Source organism: Lampris incognitus, chromosome 8 (assembly GCF_029633865.1).
Source record: "Lampris incognitus isolate fLamInc1 chromosome 8, fLamInc1.hap2, whole genome shotgun sequence".
NCBI classification, from domain to species: domain Eukaryota; kingdom Metazoa; phylum Chordata; class Actinopteri; order Lampriformes; family Lampridae; genus Lampris; species Lampris incognitus.
This window is the reverse complement of record NC_079218.1, coordinates 54,248,482-54,272,267: the sequence shown is the minus strand read 5'-3', so window position 1 is coordinate 54,272,267 and position 23,786 is coordinate 54,248,482. Positions and strand designations below refer to the sequence as shown.

The 23,786-nt window shown below is 44.9% G+C and overlaps 1 protein-coding gene across 1 annotated transcript in view; it reads right to left on the bottom strand.

Annotated features, from left to right (window-relative positions):
- ska2 (spindle and kinetochore associated complex subunit 2) overlaps window positions 1–11,825 on the bottom strand; it is a 36,316-nt gene extending 24,491 nt beyond the window's left edge. The window contains exon 1 of the mRNA XM_056285002.1: window positions 11,593–11,825. Coding sequence (XP_056140977.1) covers window positions 11,593–11,625 — 33 coding nt within the window. The 5' untranslated portion in view covers window positions 11,626–11,825. The remainder of the gene's footprint in view (window positions 1–11,592) is intronic.
- Window positions 11,826–23,786: the final 11,961 nt, after the last annotated feature.

Sequence of the window (23,786 nt, the reverse complement as noted above, 5' to 3'; positions counted from 1 at the left end):
TTGGGAAACCTGCAGATATTAGAGGAATTTATGTAAGACCAAAAACAAGGAAAGCCAAATCGGACAACTAGAGAGAGGTTTTTTCAGGATTTTCAGAAGCCTAGACAGTTTTGGAATCAATTGAACCACATTCTCAATACAACTAACAAAAACTTCATAAACCAGATAAGAATTAATAATGAAATTATTTGACCCTTTATTTACTTATTTCCCTTGCTTTTAATCAGCATTTCTCATCTATGGTTCCCAACGCTTTAATTCCTATGGTATGTCAGGTTTCTCAAGCTTTACTACTTCTAATGGCTTATTTTCCACTAGAAATATCTTGCCTACTGATGGTTTTCAACCTATATGTGAGTTTAAAGAAAGTAGTAGTGCTGGTCCAGACGGTTTGGAGGCCAAATTTGTTGAACTCTCCACTCATGTAATAATGTATCCTCCTGCAGATTTATTTAACTTGTCTTGGTCTACTTCTACAATTCCCCTCATAGGGAAATGTGACAGTTACCCCCCCCTTTCACAAGTGGACCCATCCGATATGAAAAATTATCGACCAGTTTCTGCTATTTGTACTATTGCTAAAACCTGATAAACTTATTTTTAATCAATTACCACAGTACATCAATCCGTTCAATATCTTATCTCCATCTCAATCAGGTTTTAGACCTAACTTTTCCATCTCTGCACTGTGTTATTTTAAATAGATGGTCTAGAAGTACATTAGAGTCATAGTGGCGCACAGAACCAAGTGAAGTTCCTTACAGTCATAAAACATAATTTTACTTTTTTGAGCGACAAATATTTACTTATTTGTATGTTACCTCTCATCCTTAAGCTCTGATCAGGAGAAAGAGTGGTTATGGATATGTTCTCAGGGTTCATCCTTTTTATACTTTCAATACAAGTGAAATGAAGATGGCACAGCAGCGGCTTTACTTTCTAAGGACACTGACGAGAGCTCATTTGCCCCTGCCGCTGCTGGTGTCCTTCTATCACTGCTCTGTAGAAAGCATACTCACTTATGGCATCTTAGTGTGGTATGCCAGTTACACTGTGGCTGATAAGAAAGCGCTGCAGAGAGTGATGATGTCAGCACAGAAAACCATTGGCACACAGCTACCGTCACTTGAGGACATACACTCACCGGCCACTTTATTAGGCACACCTGTCCAACTGCTCGTTAACGCATATTTCTAATCAGCCAATCACATGGCAGCAACTCAATGCATTTATGCATGTAGACATGGTCAAGACGATCTGCTGCAGTTCAAACCGAGCATCAGAATGGGGAAGAAAGGTGATTTAAGTAACTTTGAACGTGGCATGGTTGTTGGTGCCAGACGGGCTGGTCTGAGTATTTCAGAAACTGCTGATCTACTGGGATTTTCACGCACAACCATCTCTAGGGTTTACAGAGAATGGTCCGAAAAAGAGAAAATATCCAGTGAGCGGCAGTTCTGTGGGCGAAAATGCCTTGTTGATGCCAGAGGTCAGAGGAGAATGGCCAGACTGGTTCGAGCTGATAGAAAGGCAACAGTAACTCAAATAACCACTCATTACAACCGAGGTATGCAGAAGAGCATCTCTGAACGCACAACACGTCGAACCTTGAGGCAGATGGGCTACAGCAGCAGAAGACCACACCGGGTGCCACTCCTGTCAGCTAAGAACAGGAAACTGAGGCTACAATTCGCACAGGCTCACCAAAATTAGACAATAGAAGATTGGAAAAACGTTGCCTGGTCTGATGAGTCTCGATTTCTGCTGCGACATTCGGATGGTAGGGTCAGAATTTGGCGTCAACATGAAAGCATGGATCCATCCTGCCTTGTATCAACGGTTCAGGCTGTTGGTGGTGGTGTAATGGTGTGGGGGATATTTTCTTGGCACACTTTGGACCCCTTAGTACCAATTGAGCATCGTGTCAACGCCACAGCCTACCTGAGTATTGTTGCTGACCATGTCCATCCCTTTATGACCACAGTGTTCCCATCTTCTGATGGCTACTTCCAGCACGATAACGCGCCATGTCATAAAGCTCGAATCATCTCAGACTGGTTTCTTGAACATGACAATGAGTTCACTGTACTCAAATGGCCTCCGCAGTCACCAGATCTCAATCCAATACAGCACCTTTGGGATGTGGTGGACCGGGAGATTCGCATCATGGATGTGCAGCCGACAAATCTGCAGCAACTGCGTGATGCTATCATGTCAATATGGACCAAACTCTCTGAGGAATGTTTCCAGTACCTTGTTGAATCTATGCCACGAAGGATTAAGGCAGTTCTGAAGGCAAAAGGGGGTCCAACCTGGTACTAGCAAGGTGTACCTAATAAAGTGGCCAGTGAGTGTATACAGATCCCGCTGCCTACGTCAGACCACAAACATAACCAAGGACTCATCTCACCCAGGCAACCACCTTTTCACTCTGCTGCCCTCTGGGAGGTGCTATAGGTCTTTCGAGACCCGTACTTCCAGACTTTGAACAGTTTCTACCCAAGCGCCATTAAAGAACTGAAATCTGTTTACCAACTCTAAGGTTGCAATATATCCTGAAACTGTGCAATAACACCTGTACATTCGGCATGTGCAATAAAAGATGCAGATTTGAGTTAGTGCAATACACAGACTGACTATCTATCTTGTGTAATAGATAGTACACTTGTTTGTACACTTTATGTACACATTATGTTGATTGTGCTGCAAATGTGCGTCTATTTGTATTTTAATGTATATATTTTATTTTATTTTTTCATTATTTTTTTTAACTTGTTTATGTTGTTTATCTTATTAGTGAGCCACTGAGGAGTTGCACTTAATTTCGTTGTATGGCTGTGCAATGAAAATAAAGGCATTCATTCATGCATACTTTGTTTACACCGATGCCGATTTTAAAAAATAAGGGCGATGTGCAGAACTGTAGCAACTACAGAGGTATAAAGTTGCTCAGCCATAAGATGAAGATATGGGAAAAGTAACAGAAACTAGGTTAAGAGGAGAAGTGATGATTAGCGAGCAGCAGTATGGTTTCATGCCACGAAAGAGCACCACAGATGCGATGTTTGCTTTGAGAATGTTGATTGAGAAGTATAGAGAAGGTCAGAAGGAGTTACATTGTGTCTTTGTAGATTTAGAGAAAGCATATGACAGGTTGCCAAGAAAGGAGGTGTGGTATTGTATGAGCAAGGCTCAGCGTTTTCGGTTTTTATTTTTCAAAGTCATTCAGCATGCCGAATTTCGCCACAAGAGGACACTGTTATATTACCTCACACGAACAGGAACAACTTTTGGATCCGTGGATACATAAAATCCGGGTGAAAATCAGTTGGAAAAAACGGTATTTTTCGGTGAAAATTGGTAAAAACCGAAAACGCTGAGCCTTGTGTATGAGGAAGTTGGGGGTTGCAGGTAAGTATGTATAAGTGGTGCAGGATATGTATGAGGGAAGTGTGACAGTAGTGAGGTGTGCGGTTGGAAAGACAGATGGTTCAAGGTGGAGGTGGCACTACATAAAGGATCGGCTCTGAGCCCTTTCTTGTTTGCAATGGTGATGGACAGGTTGTCGGACGAGATCAGGCAGGAGTCTCCGTGGACTATGATGTTTGCGGATGACATTGTGAACTGTAGCGAGAGTAGGGTGCAGGTTGAGGAGAGCCTGGGGAGGTGGAGGTATGCACTGGAGAGAAGAGGAATGAAAGTCAGTAGGAGCAAGACTGAATACATATGTGTGAATGAGAGGGAGGACAGTGGAATGGTGAGGATGCAAGGAGTAGAGGTGACGAAAGCATATGAGTTTAAATACTTGGGGTCAACTGTCCAAAGTAATGGGGAGCGCAGAAGAGAGGTGGAGAAGAGAGTGCACGCAGGGTGGAGTGGGTGGAGAAGAGTGTCAGGAGTGATTTGCAACAGAAGGGTACCAGCAAGAGTTAAAGGGAAGGTTTACAAGATGGTTGTGAGACCAGCTATGTCATAGGTTTTGGAGACAGTAGCACTGATGAAAAGACAGGAGTTGGAGCTGGAGGTGGCAGAGTTGAAGGTGATAAGATTTTCATTGGGAGCGACAAAGAAGGACAGGATTAGGAACGGGTATATTAGAGGGACAGCTCAGGTTTGACGGTTTGAAGACAAAGCAAGACAGGCAAGATGGAGATGGTTTGGACATGTGTGGAGGAGAGATGCTGGGTATATTGGGAGAAGGATGCTGAATATGGAGCTGCCAGGGAAGAGGAAAATAGGAAGGCCAAAGAGGAGGTTTATGGTTGTGGTGAGGAAGGACATGCAGGTGGCTGCATGTCCTTCCTCAGGAAGCACAGGAAGAAATGGAAATGGATGATCCGCTGTGTTGACTCCTAATGGGAGCAGCCGAAAGTAGTGTAGTAGTAGTAGTAGTAGTAGTAGTAATAAGTAGTGTTTACATGGATGCTGACAATTCAGAATTATACTTTAAACTTGATTATATTGTAGTTTGACTAATTTCATGGACGGCACTGCTAAAACAATTGGGGAGAGTATACCTCAGCTCATCGCCTGGAACTGTAAAGTTTTAAATGGGGCTGTGAAGTACTCCAATTTATTAGCGCCTCTTAAAGATGGATCAAGAGAAGATAGTGCTTTTGCAAGAGACTTATTTTGGCAATCAAGAGCATGGTTGCTTACGTAAAAACTGGAGGTGTAGCTATTCCAATAAACAAGAATATCTCATTTGTTCCCAGTGATATTGTTCCAGATGGTAATGGTAGATATATAATAGTCACAGGTAAGTTTTATGACATATGCCCAGAATTATGAGTGCTTTATGTCCTCTTTTCTGTCCAAACTACCTAATCTGGATTTGATTATGGGAGGAAATTTCAACTTTGTACAAATTCCTTCCCTATATAGATCCTCAAACAAGCCACTGACAAAAAAGCCACTCACAACCTCTCACTAAATTTGCCAAAGTAATTCACATGTATCTCAAAACTTAAGACTAGCGGATTCCTGGTGGTTTAAATTCCCAACATAGTGTAAATACTCCTTTTTTTCTCCTGTACATGATTCTTATTTCAGGATCAACTATTTTGGTATTGATTATAGGCTTCTTCCAGGATTGCGATACTGCAGTTATAAAGTAATGATGCTATTAGATCATAGCCCCCTTGTTCTTAAACTGACTTTTTTTGAGTTTCCCCCCATTTTTCTCCCCAATTGTAGCCGTCCAATTACCCCACTCTTCTGAGCCATCCCGATCTCTGCTCCACCGCCTCTGCCGATCTAGGGAGGGCTGCAGACTATCACATGCCTCATCCGAAACATGTGGAGTCGCCAGCCGCTTTTCACCTGACAGTGAGGAGTTTTACCAGGGGGACGTAGAGCATGGGAGGATCACGCTATTCCCCTCAGTTCCCAGCCCCCCCCCGGACAGGCGCTCCCAGTCCTACTGGAACAGGCGCACCGAGCAACCAGGACACATACTCACATCCGGCTTCCCACCTACAGACACGGCCAATTGTGTCTGTAGGGATGCCCAAATAAGCTGGAGGTAACATTGAGATTTGAACCGGGATCCTCGTGTTGGTAGGCAACGGAATAGACCGCTACACTACCTGCACGCCTGTTAAACTCACGTTTAATAAAAAACTTGCCCAGAACTTGCAGATTTAACAATATTGACTGATGAAACATTTCTTGGGACACGTAACACATAAATTTATTTTTATATTTCAAAGAACAATACACTATATATTTTTAGAAATACTTTCAAGCCTATGTCTAGGGGCAAATTACCTCACAAAGCACTCGCGTGGTAAGACTCGAGATAAAAAAAACAAAAAAATACATGCTGTAATGGAGGCGGCGCAGTGGCGCAGTGGTACAGGGCTCCAGATGGCGATTAAAATGGTCACCAACGCGACTAACTTTTGAATTTTGCAACCTTTTTTCTGCCAGTCGCCAGTGGTCACCATTACCCACAAGCAAAAAAAAAAGAGAAGAAGAAGAAGTGGCCATCCGTTTTGTGTGTACTGAACTGTCATCTCCTCCCGCGCCTGCGTCTACCTGACCTATCGCGTGAACTCCTGTACGGTTTCCAACACATAAACTTGTCTGCACACCTGTCCTGCGGTGGCTGAAGCGTCAGCTGTACACTTGAACACAAACAGTGGTTGAAGATAGTTTGACGTCACGTTTTTCAGGTTAAAACTCTGAAGTGTTAACTTTTTGAACAGCGTTTCGTTTAGTTCGATGGAGTGTGAATTGAGAAGTTAAATGTAGCTAACTGCATAGTTAGCTAACGTTAGCCAGCTGGCAAGAAAACGAAATGCACAAACGAAAAATATCACTTTTTCTCACTCCCTGCCTGTCAAAACCCAGCCTCCTGTACAGCAGAAGCCGACAATGTCGAGACCAACTCGACCAGCGCAAGTTCTCAAGTGACATTTGAGTCATCCCAGCCCGATTCAATCAGTCTGCAGTCCTTTACAGATGAAGATAACCAAGCGCAGCGAGTGGAGTCTTCCTCTCCCCTCCCTGCGGCTCCCATCCCTACAAGACCGTTTAAATCAGCTTGGCTACAAGAGGTCGCCTGGTTACGATATGACAAGTGGACATGTACTGCACATTTTGTGCTCAACAAGGGGAAGCGATTGCTGGTAAAACTTCATTACCAGTTCGAGTCATTTTACAAAAGAAACCGTGAAGCATGGTGACCGTAAAAAACACAAGAACGCCAGGCATTGAGTCATTGCTTGGTCTAGTGATAAAGTAGCAAAAAAAGAGATGAGGGGATTGAAATTAAAATTCAACGCAGCCTACATGGTTGCAGTGGAAGAAATACCATTCACAAAGTTTAGCGCTCAGATTCTATTGATGAAGAATGGCATGGATGTGTCAAAGACATGATAATGATACACAGCATGTGCAGAGTTTGTAGGTTGCATTGCAGATAAATTGAAAAGCAGTGTGCTGGAGGAGGCTTTTAAGGCAAATTACATCTCTGTTATAACCGATTGTGGAACAGATGTCTCATGAAAAGACAATGTTATTGTATACTGTAGGCACGTATCTGATGGAACAGCTGTGACCCGTCTAGTTGGGTTGGTCGAACTTGATCACAGTCATGCAGAAGGAACCCTAAATACTATCAAGTCGCTGTCTGAAAATGCAGATCCACCCAATCCAAGCTGGTGGGTACACAAAATGAGTGCTTTTGGAGTGGATGGTGCAAGTGTTAACATGGGTGCAACATGGAGAATAGGGGCACGTTGCAGAGGTGATATAGGTGAACATCTCCTGTCCTTCCTTGTCTGGAACTGGCAATGCTAAGCACTCAATGGTCAGTGCCAATGATTGAGAAAGTCTATGACCTTTTGTGGCTTGTGTGGAAAACATCACTTCAGTCTTAAAAGCAAACAAGGACTGAAGGCAATAGGTGCAGAATTGGGCTGTACAGTACGAAACCCTTCGGCTGTTAAAACTCAGCGCCGGCTGCCACATATTTATCGGGCACTCTTGGTTTTCCTTCAGTATGCGACAGGGCAGGGGCTATACACTGCTGTGCATCATCACATGGAGCACCTTACAGCCACATCCAAAAACACTGACGTAAAGAGGCCAAGCACATGGTGCTGCAGATGGAAAGCCTGTCTTTTGTTGCCTTCTGTTACTTTTTGCATGATCTTTTTTCAGAGGTCTCAAAACTCAGCCTTACACCAGAGAAATTCTCTGATCCTCCCACAAGCGGTTGCAGCGTTGAAGGTAAAGCCACGGAGAGAAAGGAAGCTCCCGGAATTCTTACAGCACATAGGAAACGATTCTGAAGGTACAGAGAAGCAGGAAGTTCTGCCAGTAAGCAAGAGGCAGAGAGCTGCAAGCAACCCCACTGTCATAACTTTCCAAAATGTCAAACTTAAGGGCCCCCCAAGTCATGCCACATTCACAAATGATCTGAATGCAGTCATTGATAAAACTATTGTTATTACTATTAAAGAACTAAAGAGAAGATTTGGAAACATGCTGATGAATGTTAAAGAGAAAGGACATTCAAAGGGATCAGAGGTCATCAGGTCTTTTTCAGTGTTGTATCATGATGCATGCATGAGAAGATGTTACCCATTGAGAGGAGCACATTGACACATTTGTGAATTGTACAGAGAGCTCTTGACAAACAGTGGATGTGATGAATGGAGAATGCTGAAAAAAGTGAAAGGTCCGTTCATGGATAAGACATACACTTAGTTATGGAAAGTGATCCTAAGGAAGGAGCCATTCTGCACAGATTTTAAGAACATTCTTCACTTAGTTGAAATCATGCTGGTGCTTCCCATATCTGCAGCTCAGTGCCAAAGAGGATTCTCAGCACAGAATAGAATCAAGTCAAAGATGTGCCGTTCCCTAAGTGTTACAACACCGGAAGACTTCGTGAGAATCAGTACTGAGGGCCCCTCACTTGAGCAGTTTGACCCAGAGCCCAGTGTGAAGCGCTGGTTGTCTGCAAGCAAAAGAAGGCGCAGACCTGCCTACACTGGCAGGCCAAGTGGTGGTGGGAGATACAGACGCTGAGCCTGAATAAGCAGGAAACCACTAATTGTACATAGTTGAATAAAAAAGTGAATAGATAAATAAATAAAAGAAGACTGGACATTTAAGTGTTTATGGTTATATGATTGCAGTATATTGAACATTGCACATATTGTGTATGTAAAGAATACATGGTTTGCTTGATAACAAACTGATCATTTAAATCAGCTGTGTTGGAACAGGGAGAAATCTAAAACATGCAGGACAAGTGGTCGTCCAGGAGAGGTTTGGGAAACACTGGTGTAGACTATGGCAGGCAGACCAAACAAAGGCAGAGGGCAAAGAAAAGGCAACGTGAGGCAGCCCTTTAACAATGTAGCATATGACATCACTATATTTTGGCTCCTGAAAATTTTATTTGGCTCCTAAACATTCTTTGGGTTTAGGAGCATAGGCTCCAAGATATATATATATATATTTGTTTGTTGTTTATTGATTGATTGATTGCCTGGAGCCCTTGCGTGGTCACCTCACAGCAAGAAGGTCCTGGGTTTGAGCCCCAGGGTAGTCCACCCTTGGAGGTTGTCTCGGGTCATTCTCTGTGTGGATTTTGCATGTTCTACCTGTGTCTGCGTGGGTTTCCTCCGGGTGCTCCGGTTTCCTCCCACAGTCCAAAGACATATAGGTCAGGTGAATCGGCCGTACTAAACTGTCCCTAGGGGTGTGTGTGTGTGTGTGTATGTCAGCTGTGATGGACTAGTGGCTTGTCCAGGGTGTTTCCCCGCCTGCTGCCCAATGACTGCTGGGATAGGCTCCCACAACCCTGAGAGCAGGATAAGCGGTTTGGATAATGGATGGATGGACGCTGTCTGTAATGGATAAAATTCTAGCTCTTGACCACCAATACTCAATATCACTCTTACCAAAATTATATATAAAAATACACAAATAAAGATATTCTCCAAACCAAATTCCACCTCCTTACTTGCCCCAAAACCGTAGGGGGGTTGGACCCTCATAGAATTTTATCTCGACAACTTAGGGAGTCTGCTTGTGGAAACATTTCATGGCAACCACCTTGTCTCAACACTTCCAAGTTTTCCAACCCCTCCCCTGTCTTCTACAAAACCTATCTTAAACTATCTTCTTCACAGATTATACTGATATTATTGCATGTCCATGAAAGACATTAGAAATGAAGACATTAGAAATGAACTGGTCAGCCAAAATAACGATGATCATAGTGACTGGAAGCTGATAGGACAGTTGCTCAGCATCTGTCCTAATTGGCTACGGGCTATTTATTCTTTCTCTCCTCCCTATTCTAATGTGTGTCTTTGTCAATTATTTTCTTTATTCTTGCTACACAACTTGTGTCAAGCACACCATCTACCCTCCTGCTAAATTGATGCTTCTATTGCAAGTACCATTGTAACACTTAATCTAAGACAAAATTTGACATTGCACCTGGCGAGGTGTTGACACTGATATGCCACGTTGCCACAAATATGCCGTTAACGCTTTTGTTAATAGGTTACCAGTTGGAGCCTCCAGAAGTCTGTTTATACCCAGTGCTTTATTTTCAATACTACTGACCAAAAGAACTGCAGTTGAAGCAATATTGACTGAAGGTACTTTGATTTTGCTAATGTTTTTTCTTCTTTTCTAATTTGTAGATTACCAGTGGTACTGATTGTTTCCTCTGACTACCCTCCTCGGGCCTGCAGTAAAAATGGATGTCCTAAAGACTGATTCCTCACACGAACTGTCTGCTGCCCATTCCCACATTGTCCCGTCAACCACACATTGCTGGCAGCATTTCACATGTAGTACAGTATTTTTCAATCGGTGCTTGAATGTATGTAGGTCCCATGGGGGTAATCATAGGACTACAGTGTTATATATTGTTGACTGTATTTTGCCACTTATGCCAATCATGATGAAGGGAAAGAAGTAAAACGTGTTATAAGGTGCCACACCTTTTCAACTGCCATTATGGACCCTGAATGCTGCATAAATATCTATGTAGTACTTATCAGTACAGCAATGAATGTTTCATTGTGTGTGTTTTTTTTACTCGAATTGCACATTTTCTATGGCCCAAATTTTTCTTTTCTTGTCTTACACTTCAGGTACTCAGTTCTGCATCAGTTTTGCATCCAGTATTAGATATGGAGCATTATTAGACTTTACACTACCCAATAGTATACAGAGCAGACAACAACATTAAAATGCTTCTTGCAAGTGTGCTATGGGGGGGGGGCTCAGTGTTCAACTCTGATTTTCAAATTAAGCACTGCACAAGAATCTTCATCTAAGCAAGTCACTCATCTCATGGGAACTACAATACATATATTTCTGCTCAATCTTTTACAACATACGACATTTTCAAGCCAACAGACATACCACACACCATGATGACCTGACAGTGATCATGTTTTACTGAATGTGATTAATGACAGCAGCATGCGCCCCCCCCCCACACACACACACACATCTATCCATCGAGTCCTCGCCACACACACACACTTCCCAAATAAAGGTACACACTCGAGTTCTTCGTGGCGAGAAGCAGTTGTGCTTCATGACCAATCTGTCAAAAACACCAAATATAGGCAATCTTGGACAACCCCCCCTAAATAAAGGAACTGCAGAGCTAAGAAAACGAGCTGTGCTATACCCGAGCAGTGTGTGACCAAATTGGGCCTTTAACCCCATAAACAAAAAACGGCAGTGTTGCGTTAAAACCAGACACGCAGGGTCTCATGGCCACACGTTTAGACTGGAGCCAAGTTGCTCAGCAGCCTGCAGCAACACTATGCAACGTTTCACACAAACGCGAACATCCCGAGCCAGCGTGTAACGCTGCTGCGCGCGCAGCACGGAATCAGAGCCCCGCGCCGCTGAGTCTTTTCCGGGACGCGCGCCAATGCTAAGGGGTTAAACACGTCATGCTGCCTATTTACGAGTTAACGTTGCAATCCTCTTCTCAAAACGGGTACACAACTGTGTCGTGGCTGTTCATCGGTTGAACAAAACGCACCGCAGTTGGAATACTTCGGAAAAGAGCAGTTTTACACAACGCTTCCTTACCATCGCCTCTAGCTTGTCAACTGTAGTCTCCATGTTGAGCCGCTCGACGTTGGCGGGCGGGCGGCGCGGTACACGTAACGACGCGCTTCTCGGCGCCGTCTCGACAGTGTCGGAGTTTGTGCCGAATTACGATTACCACGTGATTGATGACGTCCACAACTTCAAACGTCGCTAAACCACCCGGGAGCATCCGCGTGCCGCAGCCTGCAACTGGCTGCAACCTGCCGAGCGGGGTGGCGCTTAACGTCAAAGGGTCAATCCCGCCCACCCGCCGTGATTTTATTGGTTTAAGGACGAATGTGGGTGGGGTTAAACGTCAATTTCATTGGTTCGGACTTGGGTTTTTGTTGCATACGGACGTTATTAATGGGCTCTCCCGGGTTTTTCTTGGTTTTTGTTTTTTTTAAGGAGTTGTTCCTTGTCCGATGCGGGGGGGGGGGGTCTAGTGACCGGATGTTGTGTTGCTGTAAAGCCCCTTCAGGCAAATGGAAATTTGGGATACTGGGCTGTACAAATAAAACCGACTTGACTTCTGCTTGTTGTGAGCTGCCGCATAGTAAGTTAACGGCGTCATTTCAGTTCTCCGCCGTTTCTGAAATAATTAACCAAAATATAACAGTGGCGGCGAGGATGGGATGGAATTGTTGAAGACAGAAACTATTCACATCCAGAGGGGCAGACAGCCGGGATAAGTAAATTAAAAGCCCGTGAAAAATAAAGGACTGTTGCGGAAAAAAACGAACTGTTAATTAAACTTAATTTAGCAACACCTAGCTTCCATCTCTCTCTTCTCTCTCTCTCTCTCTCTCTCTCTCTCTCTCTCTCTCTCTCTCTCTCTCTCTCTCTCTCTCTCTCTCTCTGTGTCTGCTTGTTCTTCTGTCCCCTTACTGCTGTCCCTCTCCGCCAACAATCATCTCACAGTGCCACGATGGAATGTAGTGTAAACTACTAATAAGGCACGTTAGTCCCTAGCTAACGGGTTTGACTCTTTAGCCGAGCGGTTAGTGACGTCGCCTTGTGGTGCAGTGCAACTCCTATCGAATCCCGCACCGGGTAAGAGAATAACCGGTTACAGTAGCAAGCACAACAGTTGCTAGCAAAGTTATGCCCGGATCAGACTACATGATACTTTTTTGCTACTGCTATAAATTTTGTGTCCTGTCTTGGCCGCCAGACTGGCCACACTATAAGTATGATACCGAGTCGACCCATCATCTTATGCCGCCGTTATTACGTCATCTGCTGTCATCACGACCTACGCGAGTTCCGGGTAGCGTAGCGGTCTATTCCGTTGCCTACCAACACGTTGATCGGCGGTTTGAATCCCCGTGTTACCTCCGGCTTGGTCGGGCGTCCCTTCATACACAACTGGCCGTGTCTGCGGGTGGGAAGCCGGATGTGGATATCTGTCCTGGTCGCTGCACTATAGCGCCTCCTCTGGTCGATCGGGCGTCAACCGGATCGGCAGAGCAGCGACCGAGATGGCTAAAAAAAACAAAAACAAAAAAACGGGGTAATTTGCCAGATACAACTGGGGAGAAATTTTAAAAAAGACGGAAAAGGGGGCGTCCGGGTAGTGAATTTCCGAAATGTAGGGGGGCAGGGGAAGGTTCATTAACATTCATAAAAGAAGCGCTGCCTGATTGGCCGGTGAGTGGCGCGGGAAGAAGCGCTGCCTGATTGGCCGGTGAAACGTTGCTGCTTGCTCTTGTCAAGACCATACGCCCATTTCACGCCGCGGCCATTTTGGATTTGAAAAAAACCAAGCGGTGGGAACTTAGCCACGCCCCCTTCTTACTTCATTGAAAACACTACTGGAAGCAACATGTCGTACTGCTGTGTACCATCCTAAATTCAACTGACACATTAAGATGCCATATGGCTAAATGTTTACTCCTCCTGCTATTATTGCAACAGACATTATGTACATGTACATTCATCAGCATGTTTCCAAATCTTCTCTTTAGTTCTTTAATAGTAATAACAATAGTTTTATGTACATGCATTGAGCTGCAGAGATTGCATGTACATTTAACTTTACTGTATGCATTGAGCTGCAGAGGTTGCACCATGTACAGCCAGTTAAATAATATTGGGGTGACCAGTTTCACTGTGACTAAAACATTAGAAGGGAGACAGAAGTTTGACGTTGAAAAATGTTTGCTCCTGTTTGTAGTCGCATTGGGGACTTAATAGCTGAAGAAGATGAAGAGGAACATGAAGAGGAACATGAGAGAGATAGGTGAGTTGTTACTGTCAGTACAATACAATTTTTCAAACATGTAGATTACTGCATTGTATAATATGTATATATAGTATATATATATATATATATTCACTAATCTCTCAATAGTGGATAGCTCTGTTCTGACACACCATCTTGATAACAGGAAAATGTGTGGATTTATATTGCTTCCCACATGTATGACATATCCTCATGTGTCCAGTGAGGTTTGGGCGACTCTACCTGATCATGACTACGACGTGAAGCCCTTTCTGTGGAAGACCAGCTTCACGCAGTAAAGAAACGCATCGCTTTCCTGGAGGACGAAAATAAAAAGCTGAAAAGTGAGCGTTTTGGTCTAGAACGCTTCCAGTGTGCGCCCGATCTGATCAGGTTTTACACTGGTTTTAAGGATTACCACACCCTCAAAGCACTCTTCCTAGCTTTACAGCTTACTGCAGAGTCCATGGTGTGATGGACTCAAATCCAAGGGAACACCCATAACCTAGAACACATTTCTGTGTCTGGCTTCCATGCAGAGCATTTATCACTGATTGATCAGTTTTTCCTGTTCTTGTGCCGTGTGAGGCAGGGCTTTTTTGCTCTGGATTTATCTGTACGATTCAATGCAGGAACTGTACGACGTGAGCCAACTATTTGCTCTTTATGTTAGGGACCCTCCCAATATGGCCTAGCAGAGCAGCAGTAGACGAGCTAATGCCACCAGTATTCAGGGAATTCTACCCAAACACAAGAGTGATACTAGACTGCACAGATCCGCATCGAGACAGCTAGTTCGAAGGTTTTGAACACCATGACATACTCCCATTATAAAAGTAACAGTACACTGAAATCCCTAATTGGGATCACTCCCTCAGGGTCAGTTAGCCTGGTAAGTAATCTATACACAGGATGTATTTCTGATAAGGAGATAACTAAGAGGTCAGGTGTTCTGGACCTCTTAGAGTCAGGTGATGAGGTCATAGCCGATAAGGGCTTCCTTATCAAAGACCTGCTCGATGAACTAGATGTAAACCTTGTCATCCCTGCATTTTTAGGCCCAAGTGGACAGTTTAGCTGTGATGAGCTCACAGACACACAGAGTATTGCTGGCTTGAGAATACATGTCGAACGGTCAATAAGACGCATAAAGGAGTACCACATTTTTGATGGAGTCATACCCCTTTCACTAAGTGGAACAGTCAACCAACTGTGGGCTGTGTGTGTTCTCCTAACACATTTTCAGGGACCACTGTTTTAAACCTTTGTTAAACTCAGCTGACAAGAAAATAGTGCACACAAACCTTAGATAGATTGAAACATATTTAACTTCATTTCAGTACAGTCCAAGTTTAAAATGAACCAACAGTTTTGTTAAAGTTAAAGGGCAAAGAATGAAAATATTGTAGCGAATGCGGGCATCACAATATTGTAGATGGGACAATCGAATTTTTAAATATTGAATGTACAGTATAAAAATGAAATGCATCTTATTTTTTATTTTATTGTGATTAAACAGCTTCTTTGAATACAGCCCTGTGTGTGTGTGTCTCTCCTCACTGGCACAGGAGAGGCAGAAAGTACTGGAAAAAGAAAAGATCCAGCTTAGTTTTCATATTGTGGTAAATGACGGTAGGTGCTCGAGGTTGGTAGTCCAAACCATGTTTGCTGCTGGCCCCGGCTGCATTGATTTCCGATTGAGTAAGAAGGGTGCGTGGCTAAGTTCCCACCACTTGGGTTTTTTTTAATCCAAGATGGCCGCGGCGTGAAATGGGCGTATAGACATATATACGTAGATACATTGGCCGCTGCTGTACGTCGCCGCTATGCGTCTGTCCGTCCGCCATATTGGAGCGGTCAATATCCGGAAGTAAATCAATATAATAATTATTGAGAGATGCAGACTTCTCCAAGTTGTGTTCTTATTGACAAAGTACCCGGAGATGACTTTATGTAAATGAGCTTTTATTCATATCTCTCGGCTGTACATGTCCACCTGACTGTCAAGGCATTGGAGAGCGCAGTTCTGGGTTTTGGCGCTTTTGCACCTAATATTTATCTCCTTTCTGGGCGGGGTTACATCCGGTAAACAACATGTAAACAATAAGTAGTTCCGTATCAACGGTGAATGATAGAACATTTATCAATACACAACATTCCTCCCCAGAAACTTTAAACCTCTCATATTTTCATCTGAAACAACAACAAAAAAATAAAACCCGTTTTCCACCCACAGCAGTGACATTCTTTTTCCTATTACAGTCAACACTCAATGAACAGTTGTTTACAATCAATGAACAGTTGTTTACAATCAATGAACAGTTGTTTATAACCTATGTTTCTCCTAAGCAGATTATAAAGTTAACCTATCAGGTGCTCGCCTGTTTCGCTGTGGTCTGGTGCGTGGTGCTTCAGTAGCGGCAGGTGCTTCATCTCTTTCCAGTTCACCACTGGGTACCACTTCTGTAATGAATGAAAGATGTTATTATTTTGAAGGTCCTGTCACTTGTTTAACTTGACCTACTCACGGGTGTACGTGCAGTGCGTGTGACGTATACAGGAAGTTAGACGCGCATGTTATGAAGGTTGTATGATGAACAAACGCTAGTAAAAGCTACACAGTTAAGAACCTACGAAGTCGGCTCATTCTTGAATTATTCTTATGTCAGTAAGACAAGGCGTCTACGGACATTACATGGTGTCAGAATAGTCTGTGTATCTGAACACGAGCGGTCATGCCGAAGTTTAATCCGCCGAGTGAATTCAAGTTTGACTGCCCCGTTGAATGGCCGGAGTGGAAACAGCGGTTTTGGCGCTTCAGGCTCGCGACAAAGCTGGATAAAGACGACGTGGAGATTCAAGTGAGTTCGCTGATTTATGCAATGGGAAGCGAGGCTGAAAAGATATTCAGCTCGTTTGACTTCGCGGCGGAGGGTGATAAAGTGGACTATGATATCGTACTGAAGAAGTTCGACGACTACTTTATTCCCCGCCGTAACATCATACATGAGAGGGCGTGCTTCTATCAACATAGCCAGCAGCCAGGAGAAACAGCGGAGATGTACATCCGGACATTGTATGAGCTGTCTGAACACTGCGAGTTTGGGGACAAGAGGGAGGAACATATCAGAGACCGTCTGGTAGTGGGCATAAAAGACAAAGTGCTCTCCCGTCAGTTCCAGCTCACAGCGGACCTTACTCTGGTGAAAGTCATTGAACAAGTGCGCCAGGCGGAGGCAATAACAAAGCAGCTCAGCCTCCAAGCTAACCAACCAGAGGCCCAGCTGGCTAACGTCAATGTTGTCCGACGGCGGGACGGACGCCAAAAGAAAAAAGGCGGACGGCATCATGGTGGCAGCAGACCTGCAACCAACAAAGTAGATGAATGCGGGAGGTGCGGCAAGACGCAGCACACCGATGAGCGGAAGTGTCCTGCAATGAACAGTAAGTGCAACAAGTGTCATAAAAAGGGACATTGGGAGCGTGTATGTCACTCTAAAGCGGTGAGAGAAGTCACTGAAGAGGTTAAACAGCTGTACTTTATGGGAGAAGTTGGCAAAGAGAGCAGTCAGGAAGATTGGACTGTTAGTTTAACAACAAGTGATGTACCAATAACCTTTAAAATTGACACGGGGGCTGACGCTACTGTTATCAACCAAGGGACATTTAAAAAGCTGAAGCCAAACATAAAACTGGGACCTCCTGACACATGCTTCATAAGCCCAGGTGGAAACATCAGCTGCATAGGACAGTTTCAGGCCACAACCAAATACAAGGAGAAACAATACTCCTTTCCAGTGTATGTGATCAAGGGGAGAGGCAGCTGTCTGCTGAGTCGTCCAGAGGCAATGGAGATGGGTCTAGTGAAGCGGATGGATGAGGTCAGTGGAGTTTTCGGTTCAAGTGGACTGCTGAAAACAGACCCAATGAAAATAGCTCTGGTGGAGGGTGCCCAGCCATACGCGGTGCATACAGCCAGACGGATACCGCTGCCACTTATACCACTGGTTAAGAGAGAACTGCAGCGCATGGAAAATGAGGGCATTATTGAAAAAGTGACTCAGCCCACAGAACGGTGCGCCGCTATGGTGCCGGTGCTGAAACCGAACAAGAAAGAGGTTCGCTGCTGCGCTGACCTCAGGAGGCTGAATCGAGTGGTGAAACGTGAGAAATACGTGCTGCCCACTATGGAGGAAATAATGCCAAGGCTCGCAGGGTCAAAGTTCTTCACAACGTTGGATGCAGCAAGTGGGTTTTACCAGATCCCCTTGCATGAAGACAGCAGGGGGCTCACCACTTTCATCACCCCATTTGGAAGGTATGCTTTCAGCCGCCTTCCATTTGGTATAACGAGTGCTCCAGAGATTTTCTAGAGAAAGATGGCGGAAACTCTGACCGGGCTAGAGGGCACAGAGGTGTACATGGATGACATCCTTATACATGGAGAGACTGAGGAAATCCATGACCGGCGCCTAGCAGAGGCGCTGGGGGTCATTGAAACAGCAGGTCTCAAACTGAACCAAGCGAAATGCAAGTTCAAAGAGAAACAAGTCCGCTTCCTTGGTCACATCATCGACGAGGCAGGCATCAGACCTGACCCGGACAAAGTGGCCGGAATAGAGAACTTTCCTCAGCCCCAGAACATGACGGAACTCAAGAGGTTCCTCGGGATGGTGAACTATTTGGCAAAATACATCCCAGAGCTGTCCACTGTAGGTCAGCCGCTTTATGGACTGCTTAAAGCAACGACAGAGTGGCTGTGGGGACCTGCACAGAACACAGCATTCCAAGACCTTAAAGCAGCACTCGCAACCGCCCCGGTACTCACCTTTTATGACGTCACTAAGGCTACGGTGGTGTCAGCAGATGCCAGCAGCTACGGGCTGGGGGGCGTTCTGCTCCAGCAGCACAGGGAACACTGGAAGCCCGTGGCCTACTGCTCCCGACGGCTGAGTGACGCAGAGACAAGGTACGCACAGATCGAGAAAGTGTGCTTAGCCAGCGTCTGGGCATGTGAAAGGTTCGAGAAGTACTTGTTTGGGCTTGACAATTTCAGACTTGTCACCGATCATAAACCACTAGTGCCTCTCATGAACAGCAAAGACTTGGATAATGTGCCCATTAGGTGCCAGAGACTGTTAATGAGGCTGATGCGTTTCAATGCAGTGGCTGAATACGCACCAGGCAAAACTTTAGCTGTGGCTGATGCACTCTCCAGAGGCCCAGAGCAGCGCTACGGAGATGGTGCTTCTCATGATGATGTTGCGGCACACATTGATGCCATCGTGTGCCAGGTGCCTGCCACACCTCAAAGGATGCAGGAGATAAAACAGAGCACGGATGGGGATCTGCAGCTCCAGACAGTGTTGGGCTTCATCAGACACGGCTGGCCTGAGTATGTCGATAAAGTGCCGGAGACAGTCAGAGACTTTTACCAGGTGAGAGGGGAGTTATCTGCGGTAGATGGTTTAGTCATCAGAGGCAGTCGTATCGTCATTCCCACAGAGATGAGGGAGGTGATCTTAGAGAGAATACACAACGGGCACCAGGGGATAGTTAAGTGCAGAGAGAGAGCTAGCCAGTCAGTGTGGTGGCCCAAAATGACAGAGCACATTACAACAAAGATACAGCAATGTCAATTCTGCAGAGAACACAAGAACACACAGAGAAAAGAGCCTTTAATGTCAAGTGAGCTCCCATCCAGACCATGGCAGAAAGTTGGCATAGACCTGTGTGAGTACAAAAAGCAAAACTACTTGATAGTGTCTGACTATTATTCCAGGTTTTTGGAGATCCTAAATCTACCAACAACTACTAGCAGTCAGGTTGTAGCTAGGCTGAAGGCTACATTTGCACATTTTGGTATCCCTGAAATTGTAGTTAGCGATAATGGGCCACAGCTAGTTTCAGAAGAGATGAGGAGGTTCAGTGAGGATTATGATTTCATCCATGTGACTTCAAGCCCACACTACCCCCAGAGTAATGGACAGGCAGAGAGGGCTGTTCAGATAGCCAAAAGCATATTAAGGCAGGAAGACCCTCTCCTCGCCCTGTTGACATACAGAGCTACACCCTCTTCTTCCACTGGAGCCAGTCCAGCGGAATTGCTCATGGGTAGGAGAATCAGAACCACCTTACCCACATTGCAGCATAACCTGAAACCGGCCTGGCCTAAAGAGGAACTGATCAAAACTGCTGGCGCCGCAGCCAAATCGAGGCAGGCTTTCTACTACAACCACAGGAACGGCGTGCGGTCACTGCGCCCACTGAACTCGGGTGACGCAGTACTCACCAAACTTGATGGACAGAAAACATGGACAATGCCAGCAGTTGTTCACAGTCAGAGCTCCACTCCCAGATCCTACATAGTGGAGACAGCTCAAGGTGAACATTACAGAAGGAACAGGCGCCACCTGTTGGCCACACCCAAAACACTCACCTTTGTCAGCAGGGATCCTGACCATGTCATTCCAGGGGAGAATGGAAACACGGATGAGTCCCGAGCAGCAGAAATGCCAACTTCCACACCATATGTTACTCGCTCTGGCAGGGTGAGCAAGCCAGCAATCCGGCTGGATTTGTGAGGCGTATGGACTTGTGTACTGTGGGGGATTTTTTATTTTTTTTGTGAAAAGGGGGGTGATATACAGGTTAGAAAATCATCTTAGAGGGGGAGATGTAATGAATGAAAGATGTTATTATTTTGAAGGTCCTGTCACGTGTTTAACTTGACCTACTCACGGGTGTACGTGCAGTGCGTGTGACATATACAGGAAGTTAGACGCGCATGTTATGAAGGTTGTATGATGAACGAAACGCTAGTAAAAGCTACACAGTTAAGAACCTACGAAGTCGGCTCATTCTTGAATTATTCTTATGTCAGTAAGACAAGGCGTCTACGGACATTACAACCTCTGTTTCTGGAGCCCTGACAAACACATGTTCTGCAATGTCAAATTCTGGGTCTCCTGTGTTGTCTGTGGTCTTATCTGTGATCAACTGGTCAATGTGTTTCTTGAGGGTTTGCCCCTCTACCTTGACTAAGTAAGTCACTGGCCCTAGAGCTCGCTCTATCACCCCTGGTTTCCATTTCTTCCCATCCCCTCCCCGAAAATTCCTAACCTTCACCTTTTGATTGGGCTGGATGGTTCTAGGACTGCCCGTAACCCTTGTGTGTTTCTCTTGCATCTGTGCTGAGAATTTTGGCTTTATCAGCGACAACCTGGTTCGAACCTGTCTTTTCAGTAAGAGCTCAGCTGGGGTTTTCCCTGTGGTTGTTAATGGAGTGTTCCTATAACTAAACAAAAAACTATCAATGCACTGTTGCACTGGATACCCATATTCCTTCTGCTTCTCTAAAGACTGTTTAAAAGTCTGGACCAACCTTTCTGCCTGCCCATTGGAAGCTGGATTGTAAGGAGCGGACTTGATGTGTTTGACACCATTTTGTTCTAAGAAGGTTTCAAACTCCCTTGACACTAGCTGTGGGCCATTATCTGAAACGACCAATGGGGGAGCCCCCACACTGCAAAGAGGCCCCTCATTGCATCTACTAGGGCTGTAGCTGTAGTACTGGTCATAAGCTTGACCTCTGGCCAGCGCGAGTATGCATCACTGACCAAAAGAAACTGCTGTTTCCCTTTTTCTGCAAAATCGATGTGGATTCGTTCCCATGGCTGCTCTGGCCATTTCCATGGGTGTACGGGTGCTTTGGTGGGCAGGTGTCTGTTTGCTTGGCATAAAATACAGTTGTTTACCATATTTTCTATTTCCTGATCTAAGCGTGGCCACCAAAAATGGCTTCTGGCTACTGTCTTCACAATGCCCAAATGCTCTGCATGCAACTCTTTCAAGAGTGTAGGTCTCAGTGTCATGGGTATGATTACCCGTAAACCCCATAACACACAGTCGGCTTCCACTGTGAGCTCGTCACGACTGTTCCAGTATGGCTTTAATTCTTCATCTGATACATGTTTAGGCCATCCTGTCTGTATAAAATGCCTAACTTTTGTGAGCACCCTGTCTTTATCTGTTTGGATTTTAATATCTTTGGCTGGGACTAGCATTGCTTCTAACCAAGACACTCTGTACTCTGGGTTACTCGTTGGTGCTTCTCCCTGTACTGGGAGCCTGGACAGACCATCTGCATTTGCATGCTGTAAGGAGGGTTTGTAGACTATGTCATACTGATAGGCAGAGAGGAGTAATGCCCATCTCTGCAGGCGGGCAGCGGCTAACGCTGGCACCCCTGTTATTGGCCCTAGAATCTTTACTAAAGGCTTATGATCCGTCACTAATATGAATTTCCTTCCATATAAGTAGTCCCTAAATTTTTGTATTGCAAAAATGATGCCTAGTGCTTCTTTCTCAATTTGAGAGTAGTTGATCTCAGTCTTGCTAAGCGTGCGTGAGGCATATGCGATTGGACGTTCACTACCATCTGCCATTCTATGTGCTATCACTGCTCCTAACCCATAGGCACTTGCATCACACGCTAGTAATAGTGGTAGCTGGGGGTCAAAGTGAGTCAGCACTGTGTCTGATGTTAACTGGCTCTTGGCCTACTCAAAGGCTTCCTGGCACTTAGTAGACCATACCCATGGCTTGTCTTTCTGTAACAACTCAGTCATAGGCTTTATGATAGTGGATAAGTTGTCCATAAACTTCCCATAATATGTCAGTAGGGCTAAGAATGCTCTCAGTTCTGTGACATTCTTTGGGGTGGGAGCATTTGCTATGGCTGTTACCTTCTCTTCTATGGGGTGTAACCCTTCCTTGTCTATTTTGTGCCCTAAATATGTAACACTTGGCTGGCAGAAGGCACACTTGTCTTTGTTCACCCTTACACCTCTGTCTTGTAATCGCCCCAGCACTCGTTCTACATTTTTCCAGTGTTCGGCTTTTGTTGTCCCTGTGATGAGTATATCATCGAAATAGCACACCACCCTTGGCAGCCCCTGTAATACCTGATCCATGATGCGTTGGAATATTGCTGGGGAGCTTGCTACTCCATATTGCAACCTGTTTAGACGATACAGCCCCTTAGGGGTGTTTATAGTTAGGTACTGCTTGGATTCATCATCCAGCTCTACTTGCTGATATGCTTGTGTGAGGTCTAACTTGGTGAAATACCTGCCACCTGCTAGTTTAGCAAACAGGTCTTGTGTCTTTGGCAGAGGATATTTGTCTACCTCTAGCCATGGGTTTATTGTCACTTTATAATCCCCACATATTCTGACTTGTCCATTTGTTTTGGGGATACATACTATGGGAGTAGCCCATTCACTATATTCTACCGGGGTCCATACTCCTTTTTCTTGCAGTCTGTCTAGCTGCTGTTCTACTGCTGTAGTCAGTGCATAAGGCACTGATCTTGCTTTGCAAAACTTGGGCGTGGCGTCGCTAACCACCTGTAACCTTGCTTTTACTCCTGAAATGACCCCCCTGTCTCTCTCGAACACCTGGAAGTATTTCTGATACATCTCAGTCAGTGGATCTACTACCACCGGTACATGGTTCACTCTAGACCAGTCTAACTTTAAGAACTGGATCCAGTTTCTACCCATCAGTGTTGGCCCATGTCCCTTACACACTAACAAAGATAGCTGTTCTGTTTGCTCCCCACACTGTACTTTCACTTGGAATTTACCCAACAATGGAATCGGCTCTGAAGAACAAGTTTTTAAACTTACATCACATGGCATTAGTTGACACTTGCTAAACCTCTGTCTGTACAGTTTCTCATTTATGATACTCATGGCTGTGCCTGTATCTACCTCCATTTTGATCTTTACACCATTACATTTCACCATGACCATATATGGTCTGACATATGCATTATCATTTTTAGGCCTACCGGTAACGGAAAACAACCCCAAGTCTTTTTCAGTCCCTGTTACCTCGATGATGGTCAGCTTGTGGGTTTTGTTGGAGGCCCTGTAGTCCTCATCATCAGTCTCTTCCTCCGATG